Source organism: Tasmannia lanceolata, unplaced genomic scaffold, assembly GCF_043159265.1.
Source record: "Tasmannia lanceolata isolate RefF3 unplaced genomic scaffold, GAP_Taslan_0.1 ptg000016l, whole genome shotgun sequence".
Classification (NCBI taxonomy): domain Eukaryota; kingdom Viridiplantae; phylum Streptophyta; class Magnoliopsida; order Canellales; family Winteraceae; genus Tasmannia; species Tasmannia lanceolata.
In genome coordinates this window covers 13,292,921-13,318,302 of record NW_027518693.1, presented here as the reverse complement: position 1 = coordinate 13,318,302, position 25,382 = coordinate 13,292,921, and the positions used below count along the sequence as shown (strand labels likewise).

The 25,382-nt window shown below is 39.7% G+C and overlaps 2 protein-coding genes across 7 annotated transcripts in view; one reads left to right on the top strand and one right to left on the bottom strand.

Annotated features, from left to right (window-relative positions):
- Positions 1-166: 166 nt before the first annotated feature.
- Positions 167-16,383, bottom strand: LOC143849116 (ARF guanine-nucleotide exchange factor GNOM-like). 3 transcript variants are annotated; one of them, XM_077358161.1, is made up of 4 exons: positions 16,305-16,383; positions 16,033-16,200; positions 4,386-5,248; positions 167-4,300 (listed from the first exon to the last, which is right to left on the bottom strand). In XM_077358161.1, the coding sequence occupies exons 3-4, from the start codon at positions 5,115-5,117 to the stop codon at positions 611-613; spliced, it is 4,422 nt and encodes a 1,473-aa protein (XP_077214276.1). In that variant the 5' UTR covers positions 5,118-5,248; positions 16,033-16,200; positions 16,305-16,383; the 3' UTR covers positions 167-610. The 3 variants fall into 3 exon arrangements, with proteins under 3 accessions (XP_077214276.1, XP_077214277.1, XP_077214275.1); XM_077358162.1 differs by adding an exon at positions 12,332-12,626 and having other exon boundaries at positions 16,033-16,378; XM_077358160.1 differs by having other exon boundaries at positions 16,033-16,378.
- A 699-nt stretch (positions 16,384-17,082) lies between these two features.
- LOC143848025 (methionine aminopeptidase 2B-like) overlaps positions 17,083-25,382 on the top strand; it is a 50,077-nt gene continuing 41,777 nt past the window's right edge. Inside the window, exons 1-4 of one of the 4 annotated variants that reach the window (XM_077356795.1) lie at positions 17,096-17,188; positions 17,504-17,554; positions 19,402-19,442; positions 23,646-23,787. In XM_077356795.1, the coding sequence (XP_077212910.1) occupies positions 23,692-23,787 (96 nt within the window). In that variant the 5' untranslated portion in view covers positions 17,096-17,188; positions 17,504-17,554; positions 19,402-19,442; positions 23,646-23,691. Of the gene's footprint in view, positions 17,189-17,503; positions 17,556-19,401; positions 19,443-22,023; positions 22,194-23,645; positions 23,788-25,382 lie in introns of those variants that run through there. The other 3 variants (XM_077356794.1, XM_077356796.1, XM_077356797.1) reach the window with 3 other exon arrangements.

The following is a 25,382-nucleotide window of genomic DNA, read 5'->3' as shown; positions in this document are numbered from 1 at the left end:
TTTCAAAGGTTTTGCTTTCTTAGACACTAATGACCTTCAGCCCTCACAATAGGATTTCTCGAGTCTCATGATGTCGATCCCCCTTTTCAGTTTTCATATCTATGACATTTCTAAGTAAAACAAAATTGGGGAAATTATGTGTAGTTATCACAATCTTACTTTCAGATCACTGCAAAAAATTGGTTCCATGAAATTGAAAAAGTACCCACAAATTTACATCAGACCTAAGTGATTTTTCTTGACCTTAATTTTACAGATTTAGAATCATTGTGATAAAGAAAGAGAATGAACATTATGAACTAACTAGACTTGTGAGAACACGAACCACTTTCCTAACAAGTGGAAAATCCATTAACTGCTCTTATGGAGGAAAAGAAAAGAAAAAACAACACACGGCATGGGCAAAAAAGGCAGCTATCATGACAAAGAAATAGACAATTTACCAGGTGTAGGATGCCAATCAGTCGTCTTCTCAAGAGAGCAAATCCCCACATGAAAGGATGACTTCCCATTTTACAATGAATGCCAGTAATGTGGAACATCCACATACAGGATGACTTGCTCATCTTTCAAGCATAAAATGGTAACAAACACAATAGCAGTCTTTACTTCACCCTGCTGTTCGAATACCTTCTTCGGAAGCTGATAACATATCACTGGACGAGACTGAACCGGGGCTTCCTGGTTCACCTTGCTTGTTTTCCTGCTCTGGCTCTTGATCTGGAAACACTTCAGACTGCAAAGACGGGGCAATGTTGTTCACATGTAACCACGTTAGCTCCCACAAGCTGTCGCCACCTAGAGTGCTCCTCTGCACAAGAACTTTTGTTTTCATAACAAGCAAAGTGTTCTTGAGGAGTTCAGGTATTAGTTCCTGAAGCTTCTCGCTCCTCTTTCCTCTAACCCTTGCTTTTATATACTTCTCCATACGGCTAAGAATGCCTAACCACAGCTTGCAGAAGCTAGTTAGTAGAGCAAGCTCATGTACCAACTGTAAGAACACTTTGGATAATAATTTCATGGCAAGCACAAGTGTGCCTTCCATGTTCTTGCAATCTTTTTGAGTGTGGTTTTGGGCAATCTCCAGCAAGTCATCAAGCATTGTGAAGATGACTTGATCGAAACACTGCAACCACAATGCATGCGTAACACAAATACCTTCAACCCCTGTTGTCAAGCTTCTCTGCAACGACAACAACGCATGGTTTCTAACTTCTTCTCTGTTATCTAAGCACAATTTTCTAAGTCCCAGCACTAGCCTCAGCCACATCTCCCCAATTTCCTGAGACATTTTAGAAGCATCCTCCTCACCTGCATCCTTTGCCTCACAAGACCACCGGCCTAAACAGGAAACAGACTCTGCCATCAGATCCAAGGAACGCACGGACCTGTCTGCTAGCCCAACACGAGACTCCGCAAACTGCCTCGATGCATCCACACAGAGCACATAGTTAGCAGGAGAAAGATGAGCACCATCAGACATGATGAACAACAATGCTTCAAAACCTGCTTCAGAAGCATCTGGGTGACGAGCCGTGATGGAAAGCAGGGAAGCTATAGTCCGCCATCCCATCTGGGATCTGATGTGTGCAGCATTTGCTTTCACAAGGCGTGTGACTTCTTGTGTTATATGCTCACAATATGCATCTGCTACCCGAGCATCGAGCTTGAGTACCAGTTGTAGTGACCTTAGTAGCTCATCAGCCAGGTTCTCTTTGTAGGGCAGCAATCGCTGACAGATGCGTAGCAGCCCAAAAACAGCCTTCTCCACAAGAGCACAGGGCGTCACAGTTGACTGAACTATACTGGCTATGTGTTCGTATACACCCTGCCAGAGGAGACCAATCCTGTCTCGGTTGTTCAGTGTGATTGCAATCAGCAATTCCAAGCAGAACACAGCAGTGTCTTCGTCCTCAGGAGAATTATTGTTTCCTTTCTGAGGCCGACCTGCTACCCAGATGAGGGCCTTTGCAAGCTGCAAGAGAGAATCTGCCTGCAGAAACTTGCTCTCTGTAAATATACTATCAATGTGGCACTTCTGTATCGTCTGAAGAGTGCGTTGATGAGCAGCAAGTTGCTGCTCGGTTGGTTGTGACCTTGGCTCTTCTGTCTCAAGAGATAAGAGTTGACTGAACCTGCCCATTAGCCCAGAAGATCTCCTAGGAGTACTATTCATCACAGGGATATGAGATGCAGATAGAGAAGTCATAACAGGTTTCCCATGAACCAGGTGGTCTGCAGACACCGCCTCTGGATCATCATCGGCTGCATCACTGGCAACACGAGCAGGAAGAAGACCAAGCTTGTGCAACCTTAAGATGCAATCGAGGATGTTTCTCCAACCAGTGCGTATATAGTCACCAAATCTATTTGCTATGGTAAAAACTGCTACAGTTGCCATCCTAGCTTTTGTGTCATCGCCGAAGGCAAGAACTGGTTCGTCAACAGAAGAAGGGTTCAGGAGGGTTGTGAACTTACAAAGAGACACAACTAGATCATCCAATACATCTTCGAGATGATGGCATGCTGATATTTTAGCCATGGCCATGAAGCCCTCCACGCATGTTTGGAAAACATCTTCATGCTCTGCATGATCAAATACCACTGAAATAGCTGCAATCGTGGGGCCTGACATGATAGCAAACATATCGTGGTCCAGATAGGGTCTGGAGTCACACATTATGAACGGAGCAGTCATCTTGGATTTTCGCATTAAATCAATCCAGCGGCTCGGTGTCATCTCGGGAAAACCAGCACCCTGTTCGGGAGTTGTCCGAATCTCATTCTTGCAGATTGAGTGATACAACTCTGACAAATATTCCCGTGGAAGGTCATTCCCTCCATTTATATGCCGATTATTCCGGATGAAATCCTCTTCGGTCATCTTCTTCTTCACCTGAACATTGTGTTGATCCGTGTTGAGCATTATAAGTGAATAAGACAAGAGGAGTGCGGCATCTTTGTTAGCTAGGATGTGTGGTGATTGCTCGTAGTATCTCTCTGAGAATGCCTCAAGCACCCTCTGTATTTTCTGTGATTCTCCAGGCAGTCGGAAAGTTTCAAGGAATAGCCGCAATGCGGTATCCAAATTCATGTCTTGGAAATCAAATGTTCCAGCAAATTCATGAAGCACCTGAACACAAAACTCATCATGATTCCCCAGGAAATCGCCAACAAGATTCTTATCTAATCCAGCTGTGTATCTGAAAAAGCATGCGACACTCTGGGGGTCAAGTTTATCAGGTAACAGATGTGTTCCTTGCAAAAATTCCAAGCCTTTCTTAGGGTCCCTGTTAAAGTGATTTGCACCAATTGCCAACCGTCTCTTAATGTACTTTCGTCTACGAACAAATCCAACCCAATGGTCAGGATCGGCATAGTTCTCACACTTCACCGTCCAGAATGGAGAATGTTCTTCAAGGTGCACTGGTGCTAGTTCTGAAACAGGCGACGAATTGCCTATCCTCTCAGCCATTCCCTGAATAACAGCAATCAACCCATCCAAAGCAAGAACATGCATTGAAGACAAGGGACAGTTCACTGGAAATGCACTCTTTGACAAGAGGTTAGCAAGATCTTCAAATACATTTCCGCAAGTTATGTCACAATCCAAGTTGGCATACATCTCTGCCATGAATAATTTCTGCCTGCAAAAGTCGACAAGAGCCTCCATCACAACCTCCTGCTGTTGGTATGAAGCCCCATACCTGTTTTGTGCAAGCCTCAAAATCACGCAAGAAAAGAAAGCCTCAAGCTGTAGTTTCAGCTCCATACGCAAATGGTGGTACAGATTCAGAACAATGCTGCATACCATTGACAGAATTAGTGGGCTCATTGACAAGCCAAACTGCATTAGATTACGGAATAGTTCATCCTCAATCAAAGCCAATAACTTGGGGTGGCGACGCATAGAGGGTCCTCCCAATTCGATAGCTGAATTGATCAAACCCAAAGCAAATAGTGGGACATCTTCATCAAATGCAATAGGGTTTGATCTAGGACCTGCTGTACTTCCAACATGCTCAACTATATTAAGCAGGGAACACAAGTAGTGGAATATTTCCACCATGCAAGGAACTCCATATGGTTCTGTCGCAAGATGCATATCATTTCCTGCCTCCTTGCCGCTAGCAAGCCCTGCTGCATTTTGATCCACCAGACTACTAGTCACTGAACCTGTTGACATTGAAGCATTTGAAGCAAACCCAACAATAGCTGGTGAGGCATCATAATCAGAACTTCCATTACCATTCTCTAATGACTTTTCTCCAAAAGCATAATCCTTGTCTAGCCCAACTCCCTGCACAAGAAACAACAGTGGCTTCATACATTTCAGCAGAAAGGGAAATCCCTTGGAATAAAAGAAGAAGTTAGGTATAAAATACCTCTGGTTTGAGAGAAGAGCCACCTCCATTAGCCAATGGAGGTTCCATGTGATCAAAATCTGGCAAGTGAGAAAAGATACACCTAACAAGTTCATGCATTGTGTGGCGAGCTATACGTTGCAGCAACTCACCTTTAGTTCCTGCTTGATGAACTACGCGGAAACACGTGTTTACAATGGTGCATACATGCTGATTATTCAACACAACAGATGCCTTACTTTTCATGCATGCCAAGAGAACTTGAAGTATTTTCATCAACACCACCTCTTCTGATGCGGGATCACTCACTTCGAACCGACAACTTGTCACAGCATCAACTACCAAATGCATTGCATCTTCCACATTCACAGTATTCAGATCAAGCATGTCAAGAGTAAGAATTTTGTAAACAGATGACAATGCAACTCCAGTGATTGGTGCACCAGTTTCGTCTGACCGAATCACATCCAAAAATGGCTCAAGGTAAATTGTCGGGTTGATTGTATGCCACTGATGTTGCCATGAATATATTTTCCTCCGTAATGCCTTCAAAGACTGGATGAGTGAATGTTCTAGCTGATCATCACCCACATAACGACCTCCCCATCGTACATTTCTCCTCATGACAGCCAACACTGCACCTATTTCTGAGTTCACCATACACGCAAAAGCACCTCTGTTACACATAAACTCACAATCTTCAGGCTCCTCCTCAATCACCTTGATTCCAGACTTTAGTTTTAGACGCCCCATATTTATACGCTCTTGAATAATTTTCGAGTACTCTTAATTGCACCAGCTACTTTACAACGAAAGGATGGAGATGTTTGATGTTCACTCTTCACTGTGATTGACTGATTTCACTATAGAAATGCCCCACTTTCCTGCAAGAATCAGTCACAGCCATCTTAAATAGAAATGGCACCAAATGTGGCACAAGTATACTCTTCACTATGTTTGTCAGATTTCCTTTTTTTTTCAAAAGATTATGATTGTCAGATTTCACATGCATTAGCTTCAGTTTTCCATCAGAACCAGACATCCATCATATAAAAAACGAAGCCAAATTTTTTAACAGCATACGGACAGACATTGCAGCTGAAGCCATTCATGCTCTTGTAGGAATCAGTAAAAACTCTCAATCATTACCTATAATGATAAAGAAGAATTTGGGTTGTCCAAGCAAGACAAACCAAAATTTCCAAAAAACTCATAAATTGACACCAGCACTAAACCTTGGTGCCTAAACTATAAATAACATAAAATTAGTTATCATAGTGAAAGCATATAAATACACTAAGTAGTTATATTTTTTAAATTAAAAACAGCCCATGCCATACACAATAAATAGCAAATGGTGGAATCCAAATCAACTAACACAGAATTTCTGGTTTAAAGTCCATAAAAGATCATGATTATCAGGGACATTTTTAGAAGCCGCTGGAATATCCCTCTCGGAGCTCCTGAGTTTAAGCAATCGTTGGAATTCTACTGTGTGTGTGGACTAAACCTTGAGCGGTTATCAGAGCCTTTTCTTTTCATGTCTAGGTGGCGGCTACTCTGTGCTGGAAGTGTTTGAATCTCTTGGGGTTTTTAACCCATGCTGCCAAAGATTCTTGTTCTCGCTCGGGCAAGAAGCTAACATAGCGAGGCCCCAATGGCCCCCACCTTGATAGCATGCGGGTTCTTTGGGAAATATGGAAAACTGGGATACCAGAGGGAGGAGGTTGGACTTTGGGGCTAAGAAGGCCCCTGGTCGCAGAGCAGTGGAGTCTAATCGCATACCACACCCGAGTGGTAGTGACTGGTTGTGCTTAAAATGTAACTATAAAAACTTTGGCTCACGCACCATTTGCAGAAAGTGCTCGGAATCTAGAAACAGAGAGAATCCCAACTTAGTGTAGAGACCCAAAAATGTCCAAGTCACCACCCACGACGAGGTTCAATGTTTGGACGTTCCAGCTTCTGTGGTGGAGGAAAGAAAAATGAATCTTAAGAGCTGTCTCATTGGGAGTTTGAAATCTGGCTCCTGGCTCTTAGAAGAGGTTTGGGATTGGGCCAAAAAGTTTTGGGGCCTCCCGGAATTGCAAGAACCTTTCTCTAGCACAGTGGACATCCTTTTTCGCTTTGACTCTGAGGCCCAGGCCACCTCTATTCTCCGACGGAGAGGTGAAGCTTTTGGGGGATATCTCTCTTCCCTCCAGTCCTGGTTCCGGCATATAATATGGGGGCTAGAACTATTCGGTTGCCATTCTATGATATCCCACTTCATGCATGGTCTTCAGCCACCGTGGAAATCCTGGGTCTTCATCTAGGTCATGTCCTTGAGACCCAACTCTTTGGGAATCACAATCAATGTTTGGCCTTTGCCTCTGCCCTGGTCATTTCCCCCCTGTGGAAATCAATCCCTCCACCCATTAATTTAAGGGTAGATTCCATCATTTATTCAGTGGGAGTTAAGGTGGTGTCCGAGGATAGTATAAATTCTCTGGCAATGTCGGTGGTGGAAGAATCCAGTAATAAAGACAATATGGCCCTTTTTGAGAAACCCGGTTAGATTTCCACCGATAAAGGCCCACCAGCGAAGGTTTTTTCACCGGAAAAGGTGGCAGTCGTCCCTGGGCACGAAAAATGAGCCATTGGTGGACCCCGCTTTAAATTTTGAATTGCCCACCTACCCGCCTGTCCCCTCTGAGATCCCTCCGGCCCATCAGAAAGTAGGGAGGCTACGTTGAGGGATGCTAAGGGTCAGCTTAAGGCAAGGATTACACCAAAGACATTAAATTCCGTCCCACGCGGTGCAAAGCGAAAGGCAGGTAGAAAAGATATTGTGGATTCTTCTAGGTTAAAGTCAACGAAGGAGCTAAATGCGTTAAAATTAAAAACTAGGTTCCTCAAGGAAAGCAAGAGTTTCGATGAAAAGGGCACACACTCGGGTAAAGGTAAATTCAGTAGAGGTCTCAGGCAGGATGCTTGCATCGTGGCTACCCGTGGTGGCCTATCAGTACTTAACAGAAGGATTAAGTGTATGGAAAAAAGAAATTCAGAAAGAAAAAACTTGAGTCTGAAAATCACCAATTTCTACGAATTTTGGCTAACGCGCCTAGGTCAAGCATGTCTGGTAAAGATCGATCTCGGGCTTCAATTAGTGGGACCAAGGGTGACTTTACCCTGGAGGATGGAGACCTTGATCTTCTAAAAAATATTAAATATAACGAAAAGCTGGCGAGGAAGGAATCGCCTCCCCCTGGTGAGGTGTTACTATCTCCTCTTAAGAAGCAGTGGATGAAAGAAAGAAAAGAATCTAGTCGAAGCTTGAGTATGTCTCTTACTCTATCCATCATGAATAGCGAGTAAGAACTTCACACGCCTCTTCTTAATTTACCCATATTCAATAAGATTTTAGAAAAGGAAAGACGATCTCGAAGGCGGTTGTGGGAGGAGGAGAAACAATTGGCGATTTTAAGCATGGAGGATAGACGCGAGAACCTGGTTGTTGATTCGGGTCTGATGCGAGGTAATTCAGAGGTGGAAGATGATCAGCGAATTGTGAAGTGTAATGAGTCCAGTGGAAATGTTAAAGGAAAGGGTGTATTGATATTGCCTAACTTAGAGGAATCTGGGCACGCTAAGTCGAAGGGTTTCAATGATTTTCTTAGCAATTGGAGATGTATTTGGAATCTGTTACCAAGAGGATTTAGGAAAGACTAAAGAAATGTTCCTCGCAATGGAAGCTAGAAACGCAGAGGAGAAAAAAGAAAGAGCCAAGGAGGCTGAATTGAAAGCTGGAATATGAGATTAAAAGATCCTATCCTAAGAGGTTACTGATTTGAATTGTATTAGTGAGTCATTGCTTATTGACTTCCTAAGTATCTAGGTAAGTTGATCTCGTTAGTTGTGGAGCATTGTAATTGTCTCTAGTGGAGTCCTCCTAGACATGGTTATTTTGGTTGTTTCTAATTAGTAGAGGTAGGACAGAAAAGGAGATGGTTCAAGGAAGTTTGGAATTTAGTTACTTAAAGAAGCTGGCTTCAGTTTTGTTGGTTGGTGCTAAGGTAATTTGTTAGAATGGTAAATAGGAGAGATCGAAGCAGTAAATATCTGCTCTAGGTAATATTAGACCCTAGGTGGGCCTAGCAAAGAGTTAGAATCTTTATAGCCTGAGAAACCATGGTCTTTCGCTGTCGAGGCAATGTTGTCTGGAAGTTCTTTTTGATGTGATTAGTCTAGAAATATGGTGATGTTGGTGCTACAAAAATGATGGGGTTTGGGGAGACTACATGAGGATGATGAACAATTCTGGTTGTAATATCCAGGGCAGGCGGTTGGGCATGGTTGGGGCAGGCTTCTTTGAATGTAATGTAAGTCTCGGCCATGGTGCGGTGCATGAAGAAAGGGTCTCGATTTCTGTTGTTTTTACTTAGCCTTCCTGGTCCAGGGTACGCCCTGGACTTTTTTAGTTGATTCTATGTAATGCAGGCTGGGACTCCTGGTCCCCAATGTAATTTTCATAGTATCAATGAAATATGTCATCTTTCAAAAAAAAACAATCAACTAAGACAGAAGTACATTGGTACAAAACTGAAACCACACAACTTCAATTATTAGAGGAGCCTGTGCAAAAGAATACAAGTTAAATCTCAGAGTTCAACCACCAATTAGGACAAGTACACATGACATACTTATGAACATCCCAACAAGAAGCATCGACTCAATTTTTCAGCCAAAAGAAAATGTCAATGGTACTAGCTCACAAGAACTGACAAATAAATGGAGGCTAAAGACATAGGATGCAGCATCATCATAACAACAACTCCAAAAAGGTAAAGCACGAATCAGGACTTCATATTGAACTTTTGCAGTGAGGCGAAAAAGGCAACCTCAACTCAACTAAGCCTTTGTCCCAAACTAGTTGGGGCGATAAAGGCAGCCTAAGGACAAAAAAAAAAAAAAAAAAACTGATAAAAAGGAATTTACGTCAGCAGCCAGGCTTGAGAAGTCACCATTTTACTCATGCAACTCGCCTCATATATGGGTGGCATAACTCAACCAATTACTGTTCTAACCCTGTAATTCCAGCATTAGAACCAGACTGCCTGCAGAGTTTCTAGAGGTACAGGGCAGGCAAGTAATGCACCATATGATACAATTGTGATGTTGACCATCCACACGAATTTTATACGGTCCTTGTTTAATCATGGATTAAATTTAATGGTCATTCATCCTAGAATTTACATTGGACCGTATAAAAGTCATGTATCATCAGCCCCCAAAATTTCACCAATTTCTAATGTCAAGAATTTATCATGTTTCCTAAGAATTTATTGGTTGAAACTGAGATGCGTGCCTCAGAAGGGTGGTTGAAGTGAAAACACAACTCAAGCATGGAATAATCAATTTTCTTTTTCACCGAAACTCCTGCCATATAGAATACTTCACCTAGATCCTTTATAGGAATACTACCAAACAATATAGTCAATCAAAAACTAAGATCAAAGCTTCAGTCTACCAAAGAACAAAAACAAAAAAAAGGAGCACAGTTTGGGAGCTAGAGGATAAGTGATTTGGGAGCTGGAGGATAAGTGAAATGAGACTAAGGTGACAACCGTCTCTTAATGTATTCCGTTTGATAAAAACCAGGTTATTATTCATAAAAAAAGAATAAAAAAGATTAATTCAATATTAATTATATTATCAATAATTATGTGAGAATAAAACGGAAATATTCCGTTTCCAATGAATATGATATAATAAAATCAAAGAATGGACAATCAAAACCTGAGATCAAAGCATCAGTTAACCAAAGAACAAAAAAATACAAAGAACCATTCTTTGGGAGCCGGGGGTTAAGTGATATGAGACTAACCTTAGTGGCAAATATTTCCAAGATTCTGAAGATCACCTTATACTTCCAAATATCTAGAAAAAAAATATTTTCTGATAATTTGAATCACAAAGATTTTCACGAGATAACCTGATATATTCATGATAATATCTTGGCATTATCAACACATTTTCATGAGATTTTCATATTAATTATAAACTTGGAGGGTTGCTAGCAAGATGGGATCCCGTGCTGAAAAAAAGCACGGGATCCTTTATCTGAAAAAAGCACGGGAACCACAAAAGTAGAAAAACACGTTAAAGTAGCCAAATCGATCGGCTATTTTTACCCCTTCTTTATTTTCAGCACGGGACCCCGTTTTATAAGTGTTTTCCATAAACTTATAAGCATCTGATGATTCTTTAAAATTCATGTTCTGTGTTTATTTTTTATTTTTTGAAAATGTGTGTTCGTTGTTTATTGTCTATTTTTTGTTTGATTTTGCATTTTCATTAATTTTATTCTGCAAAATTTTGCTAGAAATCATTTAAAGAAATTTTTGTTGCTAGAAATATACTTAGTATCTGACAATTCTTTAAAATTCATGTTCTATGTTTATTGCATATTTTTATTTTATTTTGCATTTTCATTCATTTTATTCTACAAGATTTTGTCAGAAATATCTTGAGAAAAGCCTCAAATTTTGAAATAACTAAAAATAAAATAAAATGAAAAGACGAGAAATTGTAATGATGTCTCTGCCAGCAACTAAACCTTTGCAACTCATCACAATAAAATACAACATTAAAATATAAGAAATATGAAAATCACATAAGATGATGACAATGGTCAATGGAAACCTATGATTTGTGGACACGGATACAATGGCAGACACGGCAAACCCCCAAACTTTAGAAACGGGGACACAGCTAAAATAGAAAGTATATGTAATCATTATTTGTGGATATGGATTTGTGTGTCCAGTTTCGACATAAATACGAGTTGTCTAAATGAGGTAAACACAATATTCAGTAAAAAAACAGAATGTCACACTTGACACGGTAGAAAAACATGTCCACACACCCACAATAAGTCTAACACTTCCAGCAATACAAGTAAAAGTGTCCAAAGGAGTGTGGACACGTGTGTCGTGTCGGACATGGCAGGACACGTACGTCGGCAATAAATTCGAAGTGTCGGCCAAATCATAGATGGAAACAATAACCGAATAGCAATGTATTGCCTATGTGAAGCATCGATTCTATCATAATATAGTCTACTTTTGTTTTAGGAAAATGATAAAATAACTCCTTTTGTAGGACGGCTATTTAAAAAGTGGCATGTGGCTGGTATGATGACAATTTGAATATCACAATACCTTACATTTCATGCTCACCGGTGCTTATCAAACTCCCTACCAATGGTTTTTACAAGACAACCTCATATCTCTTTCCACAGGGTCCCCACCTGCCTGTGGCAGTGGTTGGTAGAGGTCGGGCTACCAGAAGGAGAAACCCAAGTGGACCTTCGAAAAGTACAAGTGAGCCCAACTTGTAGAGGCCACATAAAAGCACATGTGGGGCATACTTGTTTGGGCTGCATGAAAGTACTAGAGGGGCGTACTCATGTGTTCACACGAGATAATAAGTGATGAAGAGGCAACGTTGAACGGACATGACAAGCATGGTGGCCCAACCAAAGAATGACACTTATTTTTTGTGATTGACAAGAACGCGATGGTTGGAGGTCATAGATGTAGGCGACTTGTCGTTCTTGTGGATCCTCCGCCTCGAGAGGGTGATATTAGAGATGTAGAAATTGAGGATTGGAGAAGACAAATTCAACAACTAATGGAACACCTAAAGCATTTTGAATATCAGTCATGATAAATCATGTCTTGGTCTTTGATGACAACATCAACCATTTACAATGCATGTGAATCCGATGAAAGGGCGGAATGTGATCATCAGGCTTGTTATCCATATCAAAAGTGATCTAAAGGTGGATTTAGTAGAGTTCAAAGGTACAGTCATTGATTTGCCACTTTTCACTATTTATGATGATGTTTATATCGAGGAAGAGGGTTGTTTGGGATTACTATTATTAGTAAGTACAAATTTACTATTTTTTGCAAAGTACGAACCTTGGTAAAAAGACCTCTCAACCCCCATATAAAAGACCTAATGGAGGAAGCCCTAGAGGAATTTTTTGACGTTTTGAAGAAAGTTCAAGTAGCTCTCAGCCACAAGGTTTTTTGCCCATTTCTTCTCTCTATTTGACTTCCCATTTCTTTTATCTCCAGTTCAAGTAGTTTCCTAATATTTTTGTCCTTTTTCTTCCATCCAATCTCTTATTGAATGCAACATTCATCTATGTTGTTGTTCTTGACGTGATCTCTTGCGCTTCCTAGCTAGAAGACACGTTGAAGACCCCATCTCCTACAAAATAATCAAAAGAAAAGAAGGAAAACACATCAGTAAGTATTCCTTTCAGATCCATCTACATTTCTTTCCATGTAGTATGATCAAATCTGCTGGAAATTCGAATTGAGTGAGAAAAGAAAAAGGAAATTAGATCTAGCATAGATCTAATCAGATTTTGACATAACCAATCCAAACTGGTTTAATCCCTGCACAAACTCAAGAATGCTTATAACACTGACACCCCCCACCCCACACCCAAGAACCACAGGTAGAATTAGAAGATATTTTAGGATTAGAGTTTATCCTAATCCTAATTACATTAGAGATAGGGTTTGATCAGAGATAGAGTTTATCCTAATCCTAGTTGGATTAGAGATACAGTTTGAGTAGAAGTTTTTGTTTTCTATAAATATGGACTAGTGTATGTAAAAATCAATCGTTCATGGAATAAACTTATTTAGTTTACTTCATTCCTTGTGGATTCAAGGGTTTTTTTTATCAGAGGAGAAAATGCTCTTCTTCAATGAGTTATAGACGATGATCTTCGCCTCCTTTTTCGCACGCTTCCGCCACGTCAAGTGGTATTAGAGCGAGGTTTCTCTTTGGATCGAACAGCTTGCTTCAACCATCTTCCTATGAGAAGTTCAATTTCCCTGAGGTTTACCCGGGTACTTCATCATCACCATTAGAAGTAGACTTCTTGCTTCTTCAACTTTTCCTTTGCAACCGCCCTCTGTATATTTTAGATTCACCCAAAAAAAAAAAAGAAAAAGAAAAAACTCTCACCAAAAGCCCTTGAGTTTTAGCTCTTTTTCTTATTTGTAGCCAATCCCGATCCCCCCCAACAAAATTTGCAACGTTTCCCTATTATTTAGCAGTCCTCTTCCCTATCTTCAGCCGATCACCCCTATCCTTTTTTTTGGTTACTCGCCCATCAACCAACCCGTATTAACCCAACACCAACGGACCCTATTCTTCTCCAAACCCAATACCTATTGGTTCACAACGGAGCCTACTCCCGATCCTTCTCAACCTATTATTGAACCGCGACCACCCAGAAATTTCTGGGTTGTTGATGCAACACCCACAGGCCTCAAAGCCTTGTTGGAATTTGCTGCAAAACCACCCCAATAAAATAGCCGCATAAACTTTTTTTCCCGTTAACCGACCACCCATCTCTAGCCCAAAACATCCTTTCAACCCTTCCGCAAAAACCTCTTGCAATCCTATCTCTCTCAACCCACAAAACAACACCCAACTCCCTAGAATTTAGGTGCCTCCACCCTTCCAGTATCACACAAAGATTCCTAAAATTTAGCACTTACCGAATCACCATTTTCTACTTAACTTTAGCAATTTACACACCGAAATTTTAGGCACCCTTGCATAACTTTTCCTATTATGTAGTCATCCTTAACCTCTTTTTCCTTTTACGTCACAGTTGCCCTCTTCCCTAAATAATATCCACCTAAGCACCTTTAAATTTCCACCCGATAACATTCCAAAAATCCCTAAAAAATAGCCCCTTGAACCACTATGTTTAGCCCCTCTTTTCTTTTATTGATTAAAATTCACCACCTCCTACTTTAACCAATCCCCTTCTTTCTTTTCACCACCTTCTTTACCATTAACCGATTCCCTCTACCTAATTAAGCTACCCCTCTTCTTAAAACACCCCTTGCCTTTTTTCCCTTGCAAAAATACATGCCCCAATATTGATAATGACGCCATCATGATTCAATTTCCCATGTTTTTTCCGCATAATTTTATTTCTCACACCCTTTAAGTCCCATCTTTACCACATCATGAAATCCTTTGCATTGAAACCTTATCATTTTTGCAATACCCAAGTGCTTTTTAGCAATGGACAACTACAGATTGTCTGGCAATTCCTTCGCTAATGGTGCTCGTGGAGTTCAACAAATAGTGAATCGGTTCAAAGATTTCCAGCAAGAAGTGTCACATGGGCTTGCACAACATATGGCATGGTTTTAAATTTCACCGAAATGACCGAAATGTTTCCATTTCCATCCACACCAAAATGAAATCTACATGATTTCCTTTCACGTCATTATTTTGGCGAAATTTTGACCAAATTTTTTGAAATTCAGCTGAAATTCTCAAAATTCGACTAAAATTTCTGAAATTCAACTGAAATGGTAAGAACGACAAAAAATAAAAATAGAAAGATGTTACTATTTGCATTTCATTTCATTAATGTAGAGAATAATATTTGGTAGGCAACATCATTGAGCTACACAACAAAGTAATTGTATCTTATGTATGGGATGCCAGATCAGCATGGGACCAACAATAACACGAAACTCTATTCGATATTGACATAGAGTTAGGGTCCTTAGAGGGGAGACTGGTCATTGTACTTTATTATACTTCTTTACTTTGTACTTCTTTATTGACTTTATTGTTCTAGAGTCTAGACATGCATGGAACGCATGTCGCTAAGTGTTCTATGTGATTAAGCCACTGTGGATGGTTTTGTTGCCTATGTGATGGTTTCAAAGTATGTACTTGTGCTTATTTTAGCATATCCTAAAGTTTCATCTTAAAATTTCATCATTTGACATGTTTTTTAAAAGAATAAAAAAGTCAATTATTTGCATTTGTTTCCATACGTTTTTGTGCTTTTACAAGATTTATACCGAAATTTCCACTGAAACCAAAATGTTTCCGTTTCCATGCTGACCGAAACCGAAACCAAAATTTAAAACCTTGCATAGAAACTCAACAGAAACTATAGTAACTAGATTCTAGTCATCATCTGAAACCGAATGTGATAATCCAGACATATAATATAGGGCTCACACATAGTATACATCTCAATTTGCTAAAAACAACTGTATTTTCCATAGGCGTGGTCACCATTTTTTTAAAAGAAAAACCACTACATTCTTTCTCCATAGATGTGGTTGCCATTATATAGCACGTAACCAATGTCCCATAGTTTGATTTTTTTTTACGCATGTTCTTTAAAATTTGAAAATTGTCTAACCAAATATAATTAAAGAAAGAAACACATATTTTAGAATGAGAAAAAAACTATAATTAGCATAAACATTGAGTTCTCATGCTGAAATAGTCAAATATCACTCTGTATCTCTTAAACAAACAAGAAGACCCCCAAATATTACTAGTTTGGCTACTGAAGCATCATTTGCATAGATGCGAAGAGAAAAAGTCAGCTAATTTCGATTCAATCAAGCAACTAAATTGATTTTTTTTTCCATATACTTTCACACATTTAGATCCTTTAACTTGTTTGTGACAAGGACGAGGAGAATTTCGAAAACCTAATTCATTTTTCATCAGGTCAAATAATTCATTTATCCTTTACAGGGGTTTTTCGGCTGCCAAGAAACCCTTGTAAGAATTTTCTCATGAGAGAGAGGAAAGAAGACCCTACCTCTGCAGATCCATCAAAACCTTCCAAATCGGATGAAAGAAACGGCTTTTGAAAACTCTAACCCTAGCCTTGATCGTTCTTTCGAGGTTAGAGAAATCCTGGCCTAGAGATCGCGTGAGAGGAGCTTGACAAACCCTACCTTAGGAATTGCTTTTCCTGAGAGACGATCTGAGAGAAGCAGAGGCAGAGAGGCGAGGATGATGAGAGAGTTTCGATCGGGAAAGAAAAGGGCTCAAAGTCGAGAGAGAGAGAGAGAGAGAGAGAGAGTCCACCTGAGATTCGAGAAAACCAAAAGGGAAATGACATATTCGCCCCCCATTTCCCTCCTTGGGCCATATGGTTGCAAGTGTACAAGGGTGTCATAAATACACTGGTGCGTGAATGTATCTTCCAGATATTTTATATGGTGTAAGCCAAACCGAGTGATGATAAAATCGCACCCCCTCTAGGATAATTCGCACCGTTGTTAACTTGGTTTGTCACAATTAACTAGAGGCTGCAACTTGGGTCGGGCTCAACCCGAACACGGCAGGTTTAACCCAATTTTGGCTTGGGTTGGGAAAAGCTAATCCGATTTAATTTCGGGTTGGGTTAGGGTGGCAACCTGACCTGACCCGAACCCGACCTCCGTCCTCTAATTTTATCATGATTTTCTTAGGATTATATAAATTTTTCTTGTATTTTTTTTGTTTGTTCGGCCCTATATGAACCCAAATCCAACCTGACTCAATCCCAAATCAACCCGATTTGGATTAGGGTTGACCATCCTCAACCCGAGGCTTAGGTTGGGTCCGGTTACAGCTGAGGGAATGCTATCTCGGGTTGAGTTAGGGTCGAGTTGCAACCCTACAATTAAAGTAATAAATGAGGAGTGCGAATTATCGTAAGGGGGGTGAGAATTTATCGTCTCCAAAGCCTTATCGTCCCTTATTTTTCAAAAAATACTGACATCATAGGATGATCCAAACCGTCCATGTGATCTGGTCCAAAAATCACTTCCATAGGATGATCATAGCCCTCCGATCTATAGAGGTTTCCAAATTTTCCTCTCAAATAAAAACTTACATTCGCACCGAGTCTGATCACTCTCTCTGGCCGTTCTTCTTCCTTCTTGCATCTCTTCCCCGAACCCTTTCCTCAACGCATAGACAACAAGGTACGATCGATATATCTTCTTATTTTATCTCTTCTGGTTTTTTTTTCTTCGAAAAGCCCCCTTTAGGTTTATAAAGAAAAAACTTCGGGAAATAGAAGAGATTAGGGTTTTTCTTCTCTTTTATATTTGCTATCGTCGAACAAAGAGAACCACCTAATTTTCCTATCAAAAGCCCCTATCTCCTTTATGGCCATTTTCTTTCCATATGTAAAACCCTAAGATTGGTTGTATGATTTCACTGAGGGGAACCCACTAATTAACATACTTTTGAGTTACTTAAGGGATGCACTAATGCAAAACCATGTAATGTTTCAGGTCACAACTATATTGAATCAGAACATCTGCTTCTGGGACTGCTCCGTGAAGGTGACTAATAATATTGGTTTTTTTTTTTTTTTTAACATCTCTAGGTATAATAGGAATTTGAAATGTTTGGGTTCAAAAGTAGCCTTTTTAACTCATTTTTCCTTGCATTTGAGTAGCACTATAGATGTTAAAAAAAGGAAGACAATGGAGAGAGAGAGAGAGAGAGAGAGAGAGAGAGAGAGAGAGAGAGAGAGAGAGAGAGAATTTAATATAAGATAGTATTTCTTTAGACAACATCTTATATTAAACTCTGTTCTAAAAGGCGGCCGCCTAGGCTGCCTAGGCGTTGGGCGCAGAAAAAATGCCCCGCCCAGGCCTGGGCCTTTAAAAAAGGGGTCTCACCGCCTGGGCGTTATTAGGCGGCTGCCCAGGCCCTGGGCGTTTTTGACTTTTTGTTATTATTTAATGTTTAGTGCTTTATGCATAAAATGGTTTGGATTGTTATGTATTTAAGTATTTGTATTTTATATAAAAAAATTGCAAGATATTATGAAAATATATTAATATCTTAAAAAAAATGAAAAACGCCTCAAAACGCCTGGGCGCTGGGAGGCCAGTTAGCCGCCCAACGCTTTTTAGAACATTGGGTAATTAAAGTGATTCAATAGCTGTATAGTGCTACTCAAAAAATTAGACTTACTATAAGATGTTGTCTTATAGTAAATATAAGGTAGTATTTAATATATTATGTTGTCTTTAGACCTGATATTCGGAAAAAAGATGTTGTCTTTAGACAAGTGGAGACACACCAAGCTCTGTTTCATCAAATTCAATAAATTGGCCAAGATCTCACATTACCAAACCCACCCACATTGCCTTTCCATGGATATACTAAATAAGAAATTGTGGGTCCTAAAACAGTGAAACTGGTTAGAAGTGAAGCTAAGCGATATATGATCATGAAGCAACCAACTAAGCAACCATCGTTCCTCTCTTAAACTTTGAAATGGATTTGATTCCAGAAAAGATACCGCAGAAACCTCTATTTTCATGCCTTTCCTACATAAATGGTTAGGATTAGAGTATTGCATTATCTCCTTCATGTGAATTAGATTTTCTGGATTGGGTTTGTCTTCAAAGTAATCAAGATACCAGAGCTTCCTTTCTCTGTTTTTCTCCTCCTCTGAAGGCCGAAAAGTTGGAAGTAAAAGCTCATAATCCAATACAGCTGGCTTTCTCATACCGATCTTGATTCTTGACTTTGTTAAGTGCCCTTACCAAACACCATCATAACTGATTTGCCCATCTCCACCATCTTTACAGTTGGGGGAAACCCAATAATTGAAGAGCTCAATCAAGTCTAAAGGACTCTGCTCTACGGATAGGCAATGGAGATCCTTTTGCAAAGGGGGCCATCTGCAGGTTCATAAAGAAAGGACATGATTAAGGATATTTTTTTTCCGAAAAAGATAGCAGAGCATTGAAAAAAGAAGAAGAAGAAAACTTCGTAATTGAACAATAAGTGGCTTGTTGCTGTCTCTTAAATGCCCAAGAACATTTCAACTAATACCATTTACTTGTTATTCCCAAGCAATATCTTTATCACTGTAGTAATTATTCTTAAGTACATGGCATGACCTTTTTTTAGAATTGATATGAAATTGCTTTTAAAATGTGGAAAAAAGCTCAAGAGAACTAGCTTTTGACAATTGGAAAGGTCGGATCCTCTTTCTCAGTGATCTACTCCCTGTCCAACTGCATATCTAATAATCACATCAATTCTAGCTTTTCATTTCTTGTGTCTGGGCTCGTTACACTGAATATTTGGAAATTATACATTACAGATGTAAGGTTAGTGATTTTTTCATGTTATTCATTCTTCTTCTATGTATTTGTGGGGATAATAGCGAGCACACGCGCCATCAAGTGTCGCCACCCCAAACACCAGGTTTGTACATTTCTTCTTCTTCTTTTTAAAAAAAAATCATGCTTGTGAATTATGAGTTTTGTGGCACCAATATTTTTTTGGTTTCTACCATTTTTTGGACATGGAATTAATGATTTCAATGTACGCTTGAATTTGGAAAGTCATAAATACTGGTTTCTATATGGTTAGTTTCACTAGGGGTGTCAACGGATCCACTTTGGATCGGATCCACCTATGTCTTAGTCACGATCCATTCAAATCCCTTATCGGTCGGATCGGATTCGGAGTGTTCTTCGGATCCTACTTCTTGTGTCCCGGTCATGATCCATTTCAAATTGGACCGTCCATCGGAGTGTCCTAGTAGGTCCTACTTACAAAACAACAAAATTTCTCAGCCTTCTTCATTTGAAACGAACTCCAAAACTTCCTCAATTTAGAAAAGAATTAGTCACTATATCTAATAATAACCCATGATTTCAGTGAAGAATAGGATTTATTGTTGAAAAGAACTCCACTATTCGAGGGTGCGCGATGATAAAACTTTTGAGTAACTAATCCTTGTTGAAGGTGAGTCGCAAGTTTACAGGAAGAAACACCGACAGAGGATATGAATAGAAAAAGCTGCCTGGAAAAGGGGGAAAGTGGAAAGTTGTAAGCTAAGTAATATTTAGTTCATTTTTATGAAAATACCCCTCCTTTAAGTATTAATATAAGAAATATTTTGAGGGTATTTTAGTAAAAGGATTTCGGATTGTGACTATCCATCGGATTTTTTTGCCATGTCTTGATCACGATCCGAAATTTTTCGTATCTTACGAAGAGGATCCATAATATGTCCATGGATCCTTCTCATGTGCCTAGATCCTGTTTATTAAGGTTTGGATTCGGCCTGTCCATCGGACTGCCTGGGTCCATTGACACCCCTAAGTTTCACCTGCATATATAAGATAAAAAAAGTTGGCTTGTCATCTTACTTGATGATTTAGAATTATGCAACTTTATGCAACTTCAAACTTCAAGATCGTGGCCGCTGAATTAAAGCCCTAACATCCATGCCCTTGAAGCTTGGTCTCCCCTCACCGCCCTACAGATTGTGGCCGCTCCTGGCGACCTATTTTTCAAGACAACCCGTAGAGAGGCCTCGGGCATAGTGGCGGGATTCGTTGAAGAAACTGGAAGGGACTTGTTCAGCCAAGAGAGAGATGGTTGCAGCAAAAAAAGAAGAAGCGATCCTCGAAAAATGATCATTGACCTTGTACGGAAAAAGAAATGAGTGGTGTACTTAGTTTTTCTCTTTTGTCTAGTTTTTAGGAAAAGTTTGATCTAGAATTTTAAAATTCACATTAAAAGAGTTCACCAAACCTTGGATTTCTCATATTCCAAGAAATGTTTTTTCTAAGAAACTAAAATCCCTACATTCAAACATGGCTTAAGTTCCATGAAAATAGCGTTGAAGAAAAATCCTACGGGATTTCTCCCGGTCATGACGTGGCCATTTAAAATCCCTCTTCTTGTTTATCGAGGGCACAAAAAAGGCACACGAAAACGGAAGCTCGTCTCCTACCTGCTCGCGGTCGTAGTCGCCGTTGTGGGTTCCGCTAAAAAACTCCATCGCCGGTTCCGATCGTGGTTGTTGCCGCTTGATCCGCTCGTGCTCGCAGATTCCGATGCCGATAAGCTTTCCTCTTCTTCTCTCCTCTTCCTAGTTCTTTCTCCCTGCTCCCCTCTTCTTTTCGTCTTTCTCCCTAGTTTTTTCTCCCTCTTCTTTTCGTCTTTCTCCCTAGTTTTTTCTCCCTCTTCTTCTCTCTATCTCTCCCTACTGCTTTGTTTAGGTGTCCCCCCCCCCCCCCTCCAAAAAAAAAAAAAAAATCCCTTTTAGCTAGGGTTGCAACTTGGGTCGGGTTTACTCGGCCCGAAAAAAGCATGGGTCGGGTTCATAGTGGCCGGGTAAGTTGCTGGGCCGGGTTTACTTTTTGAAAGCCCGAGTGATTCTCGGGTCGGGCCGGTTTTAAAGGTGGAAAACCTGGCCCGACCCGAAAACCCGCATTTATTCCATTTTGTAATGGTATAAGTTATAAATACTAACATTGATATGGGTAATTTAGTAATTCTCATTTCTCATCTCACTAAGACAAGAGTGTAAGACACGAACGAAAATGGAGAAAGAGTAACCCTAGCCGGCTAGCCCTCTCTCTGACTTTCATCTTCTTCTGCCCTCTCTCATCTCACGACGAGAACCGCCTCCGGCCTCAACTTAGACCAAGGTATCTCTCTCTCTCTCTCTCTCTCTCTCTCTCTCTCTCTCTCTCATAGCAGACGCGAGAAGGGGGTTTTTTGGTTTTTTTTTTCAGTTTGGAGGAGAATCAAGGTTTCTTTATAGCATAGGCAAGAAGTTAAGATTAGGGTTTCTTCAATTTTGTCACTATCCTTTATAGGTTTGTTGTGGATTTAAGAATACATGTTTCTTTAGATTTTGTCACTATCCTTCATTTGAGGTTTTAAAATTTGGTCTTAGCAAGCAACAATGCACTGTTTCTTTAGATTTTGATTTGGTTTGTGCTTCTTGGTTGAGTTTGCATGATTGGATTTTTTTGGGTCTGGGAGATTCAAAGCAAGGCTTATGAAATGGATGGTCCAGATCAATCAAAGGTGGGATTCACTATCCTGTAGTGATCAACTCTTTTTATTACAATGAGCTTGCGTGGGAAGGCTTAACAAGGGGGCAGAATGAAAGGGGCTAAATATGTCAGAATCTGATTCCTATCCCAAAAAGTAGTATTCTGATTCTGCCCCGGTCAGAATGAAATTTTCTTTGAAATTTTTTTAAATAAATTCTTAAGTTCAATTTTTTCCTCTTCGTTTACCACGTAAAAATGTACTAGGGTGCTGATTCTGATTCTTTATTCTGGCAATTCAAACACAGCTATAGTTCATGGTCTCATGGTGATGCAACATATTGTCTTTCACCTATTACACTTGCCACAATATTCTATGTATAGTCGCTGTTTGGATTGTAGAAAAAAAACATTTCTTGTGGAAAACCCCAAAAATCATATCTTACGGTTCAGATTTTTTTTTTGTCAAAAAAATGCCAAAACCCCTCTCTAGCACCTGTTAATGTCGGCATGAGGGGGTTCTGAACTTTGGATTACACATTGAAATTTCATGTATAAATGTATAAAAAATGCCAAAACCCCTCTCTATCACCTATTTGCATTGCCATGTATTTATTGCCTGTTTGAAGCATGCAGTAGTCTTTCTTTTTCTCATTAAATTGCCTGTTTGTATTTCTATAGGCTACTGATATTTGCATTGCAATGGGAAAAAAAGGCGATGATGGAAAAACCAGGCCCGGCCCGACCCGACCCGAGAAACTACCTCGGGTAGGGCCGGGTTTAAGAATCCCGGGTTTTCCAAAAAAAAGCCCGACCCGACCCGACCCGAGATAGTTTCTCGGGTAGGGTTAGGGTTTTAGAAAACCTGGCCCGCCCGACCCGAGTTGCAACCCTACTTTTAGCCCCCTTTACTGTTAGTGAAGCCCACAAGGTCGTGGCCTCTCTCTCTCTCTTGCTCGCCATACGAAGCATGCGTGCATGAAAACAAGATGAAAACCCCGATTCTTGATTTTGGAAATCTTTCATGTATTTGTTAAATTTCTATTTTTACAATTGGTCACCTATACCCTAAGTTCATAGTAGGAATCCTTTAACATTAGAAAACTGTCATATTGTTGAAATATCTACTTTTTTTCTGAAGCGTTAGTGAATTTGCCATCTTTTTTTTTTTTTTTTGAAAAGTTGTGAATTTACCATCTTATTGCCACAGGCCTATGATCAGCATGTTTATTATGATTCAAGAATTCAGCTCTGATTATCAATTTAATTAATAGAATTTATACATCATGCATATATTATATGGCAATTCGTCAACAATATTTAGATACCATAAACACAACTTGTATTTGTTCTACACTGCTTGGTGCATTTTAGCTATTTGACTCAACTCTCTAGTCTCCGCTAACATGTGTGTGTGTCTGCTACCCCTCCTTTCAAATGTCTATTTTTTTGTGCATTTTTGGCTGAAAACAAGTTGTTATTTTAAAGCCCTGTGCTGTGTTTAGTTACTAGTTTATATACAGTTACATCTTATTGTGTAGTTGCCTTTACATGGTCTACAAATACAAGCTTTTTTATATTTTTCATTTTCTTTCTTTTATATTTCCAGGTTTGACTAGCGAAGAATCATTGTATTATACGTGAAGGAAGAAAGCATGGTGGGTACTGATACTGCAGTAGTGGAGGTGGACCCTCTAGAATTGAAACAGTTGCAGCTTGATCAACACCAAGGCACCCGAGATAATGTTATGGTATGCATTTTTTTTCTGAAATGATATGTTTTGGTATGCATTTAATTTCCTAAATTCTTTGCTAATCTATGATATGATTATCAAGTGTAAGGATTTTTTTTCCTGAACTGCAGTTTAAGATTTGGCGTGCCCTTAAATTTTATTTAGTCGATGGTATACAAATTCACTCGCTATTTTTTGAAAGCATAGGAAATTAATGGTGAAGCACGTAAAGCATCTATTGGATTAAGTTTATTCGATTGTTGGATCATTTCTAGGTGCCAAATTGTAATTTATAGTGATTAAAAACAAACCCAAATGTGTCTGTTTACAAGAGTGTTGGTCGCTGTTGATTTTGAGATTTTTTTAAAGTTCTTATAATTATTTATGATATTAATGTTTAAGATTGGTCAAATGGATGATTTATTATGCCCAATCGTCTTTTTCAGTTGTAGCTCATTGGGATTCGGTGTTGGATATATCTTGGGCAGTCTTATGCCATGATCAATTTGTTTGCTATTGTTCCCTCTAGGCAGATGGTTCTTTGAGGCGTACATCACACTAGCTACATGCTATCGGTGGATCTGACTAATTGCTAAAGACCTAAGTAGTCTTTATAATTTGACGATTTAAAGCCGTCTTTGGATCTTGTTTCCTTCTTATGCTAGTAAATGGTTTAATCAATTTTTTCCAGTTATCTTTATTTACATTGCAATGGCAAGAGCCTCGTGCGTGGGCGTCCCTTTTTTTATCTTTATATACATTGACCTTTAATGATTATTTCTTGTAGTTTGAAGATTTAAAGCCCTATTTAGATCTTGTTGCCTTCTTATTCTAGTTGTTGCAAGAGAAGAGGAGAGAATGAGAGGAATTAGTGAGTTGGAGAGAACACCCCCTCACTTATATATTTATATAAAGAGAGAAAAGTATAAAGACCAAATTGCCCTTAGGCATATTACACAGTTCTAACACTCCCCTTCAAGCTGGAATGTATGTATCATACATTTCTAGCTTGTTACAAATGTCATTCAACTTAGCCTTACTTAATGGCTTGGTAAACATATCAGTTAGCAAATCCATTGATCTAGGCAAAACTGTGTGTATCTCGCCCTTTTGGATTCTATGACGGATGGAATGACAATCCACCTCAATGTGTTTAGTCTGCTCATGAAAGATCGGATTTGTAGCAATGTGACTTGCAGCCTTATTGCCACAATACAACCGAGAAGGAGAAGAGGGGTTGAGGCCAATCTATGACAAAAGGGAGTGCAGCAAGATGAGTTCTCCACTCGTGTGAGCCATGACCCTGTATTCGACTTCGACTCTGGATTTAGCTGACATCTTGTTTCTTGCTTTGCCATGATACCAAGTTACCTCCTACGAAGGTACAATATCCACTGGTAGATCTCCTATCGGCTGGAGATCCTGCCCAGTATGCATTGATGAACCCTTCTATCTTATCATGACCATGCTTCTCAAACAGTAAGCCTCTCCCTGGAGCACCTTTCAAATACATGACAATTTGAAGCACTCTCACCCAGTGAGAGGTACGAGGGGAGCTCATATACTGACTGACTACTCCTACAGTAAAAGAGATGTCTCGAAGGGTGACTGTG

Excerpts from the sequence above, each read along its gene's own strand:
- LOC143849116 (XM_077358161.1), bottom strand. The coding sequence starts at position 5,117 with ATGGGGCGTCTAAAACTAAAGTCTGGAATCAAGGTGATTGAGGAGGAG. Across the intron at positions 4,301-4,385 it reads GCTCTTCTCTCAAACCAGAG|GGAGTTGGGCTAGACAAGGA; the intron begins GTATTTTATACC and ends TTTCTTGTGCAG.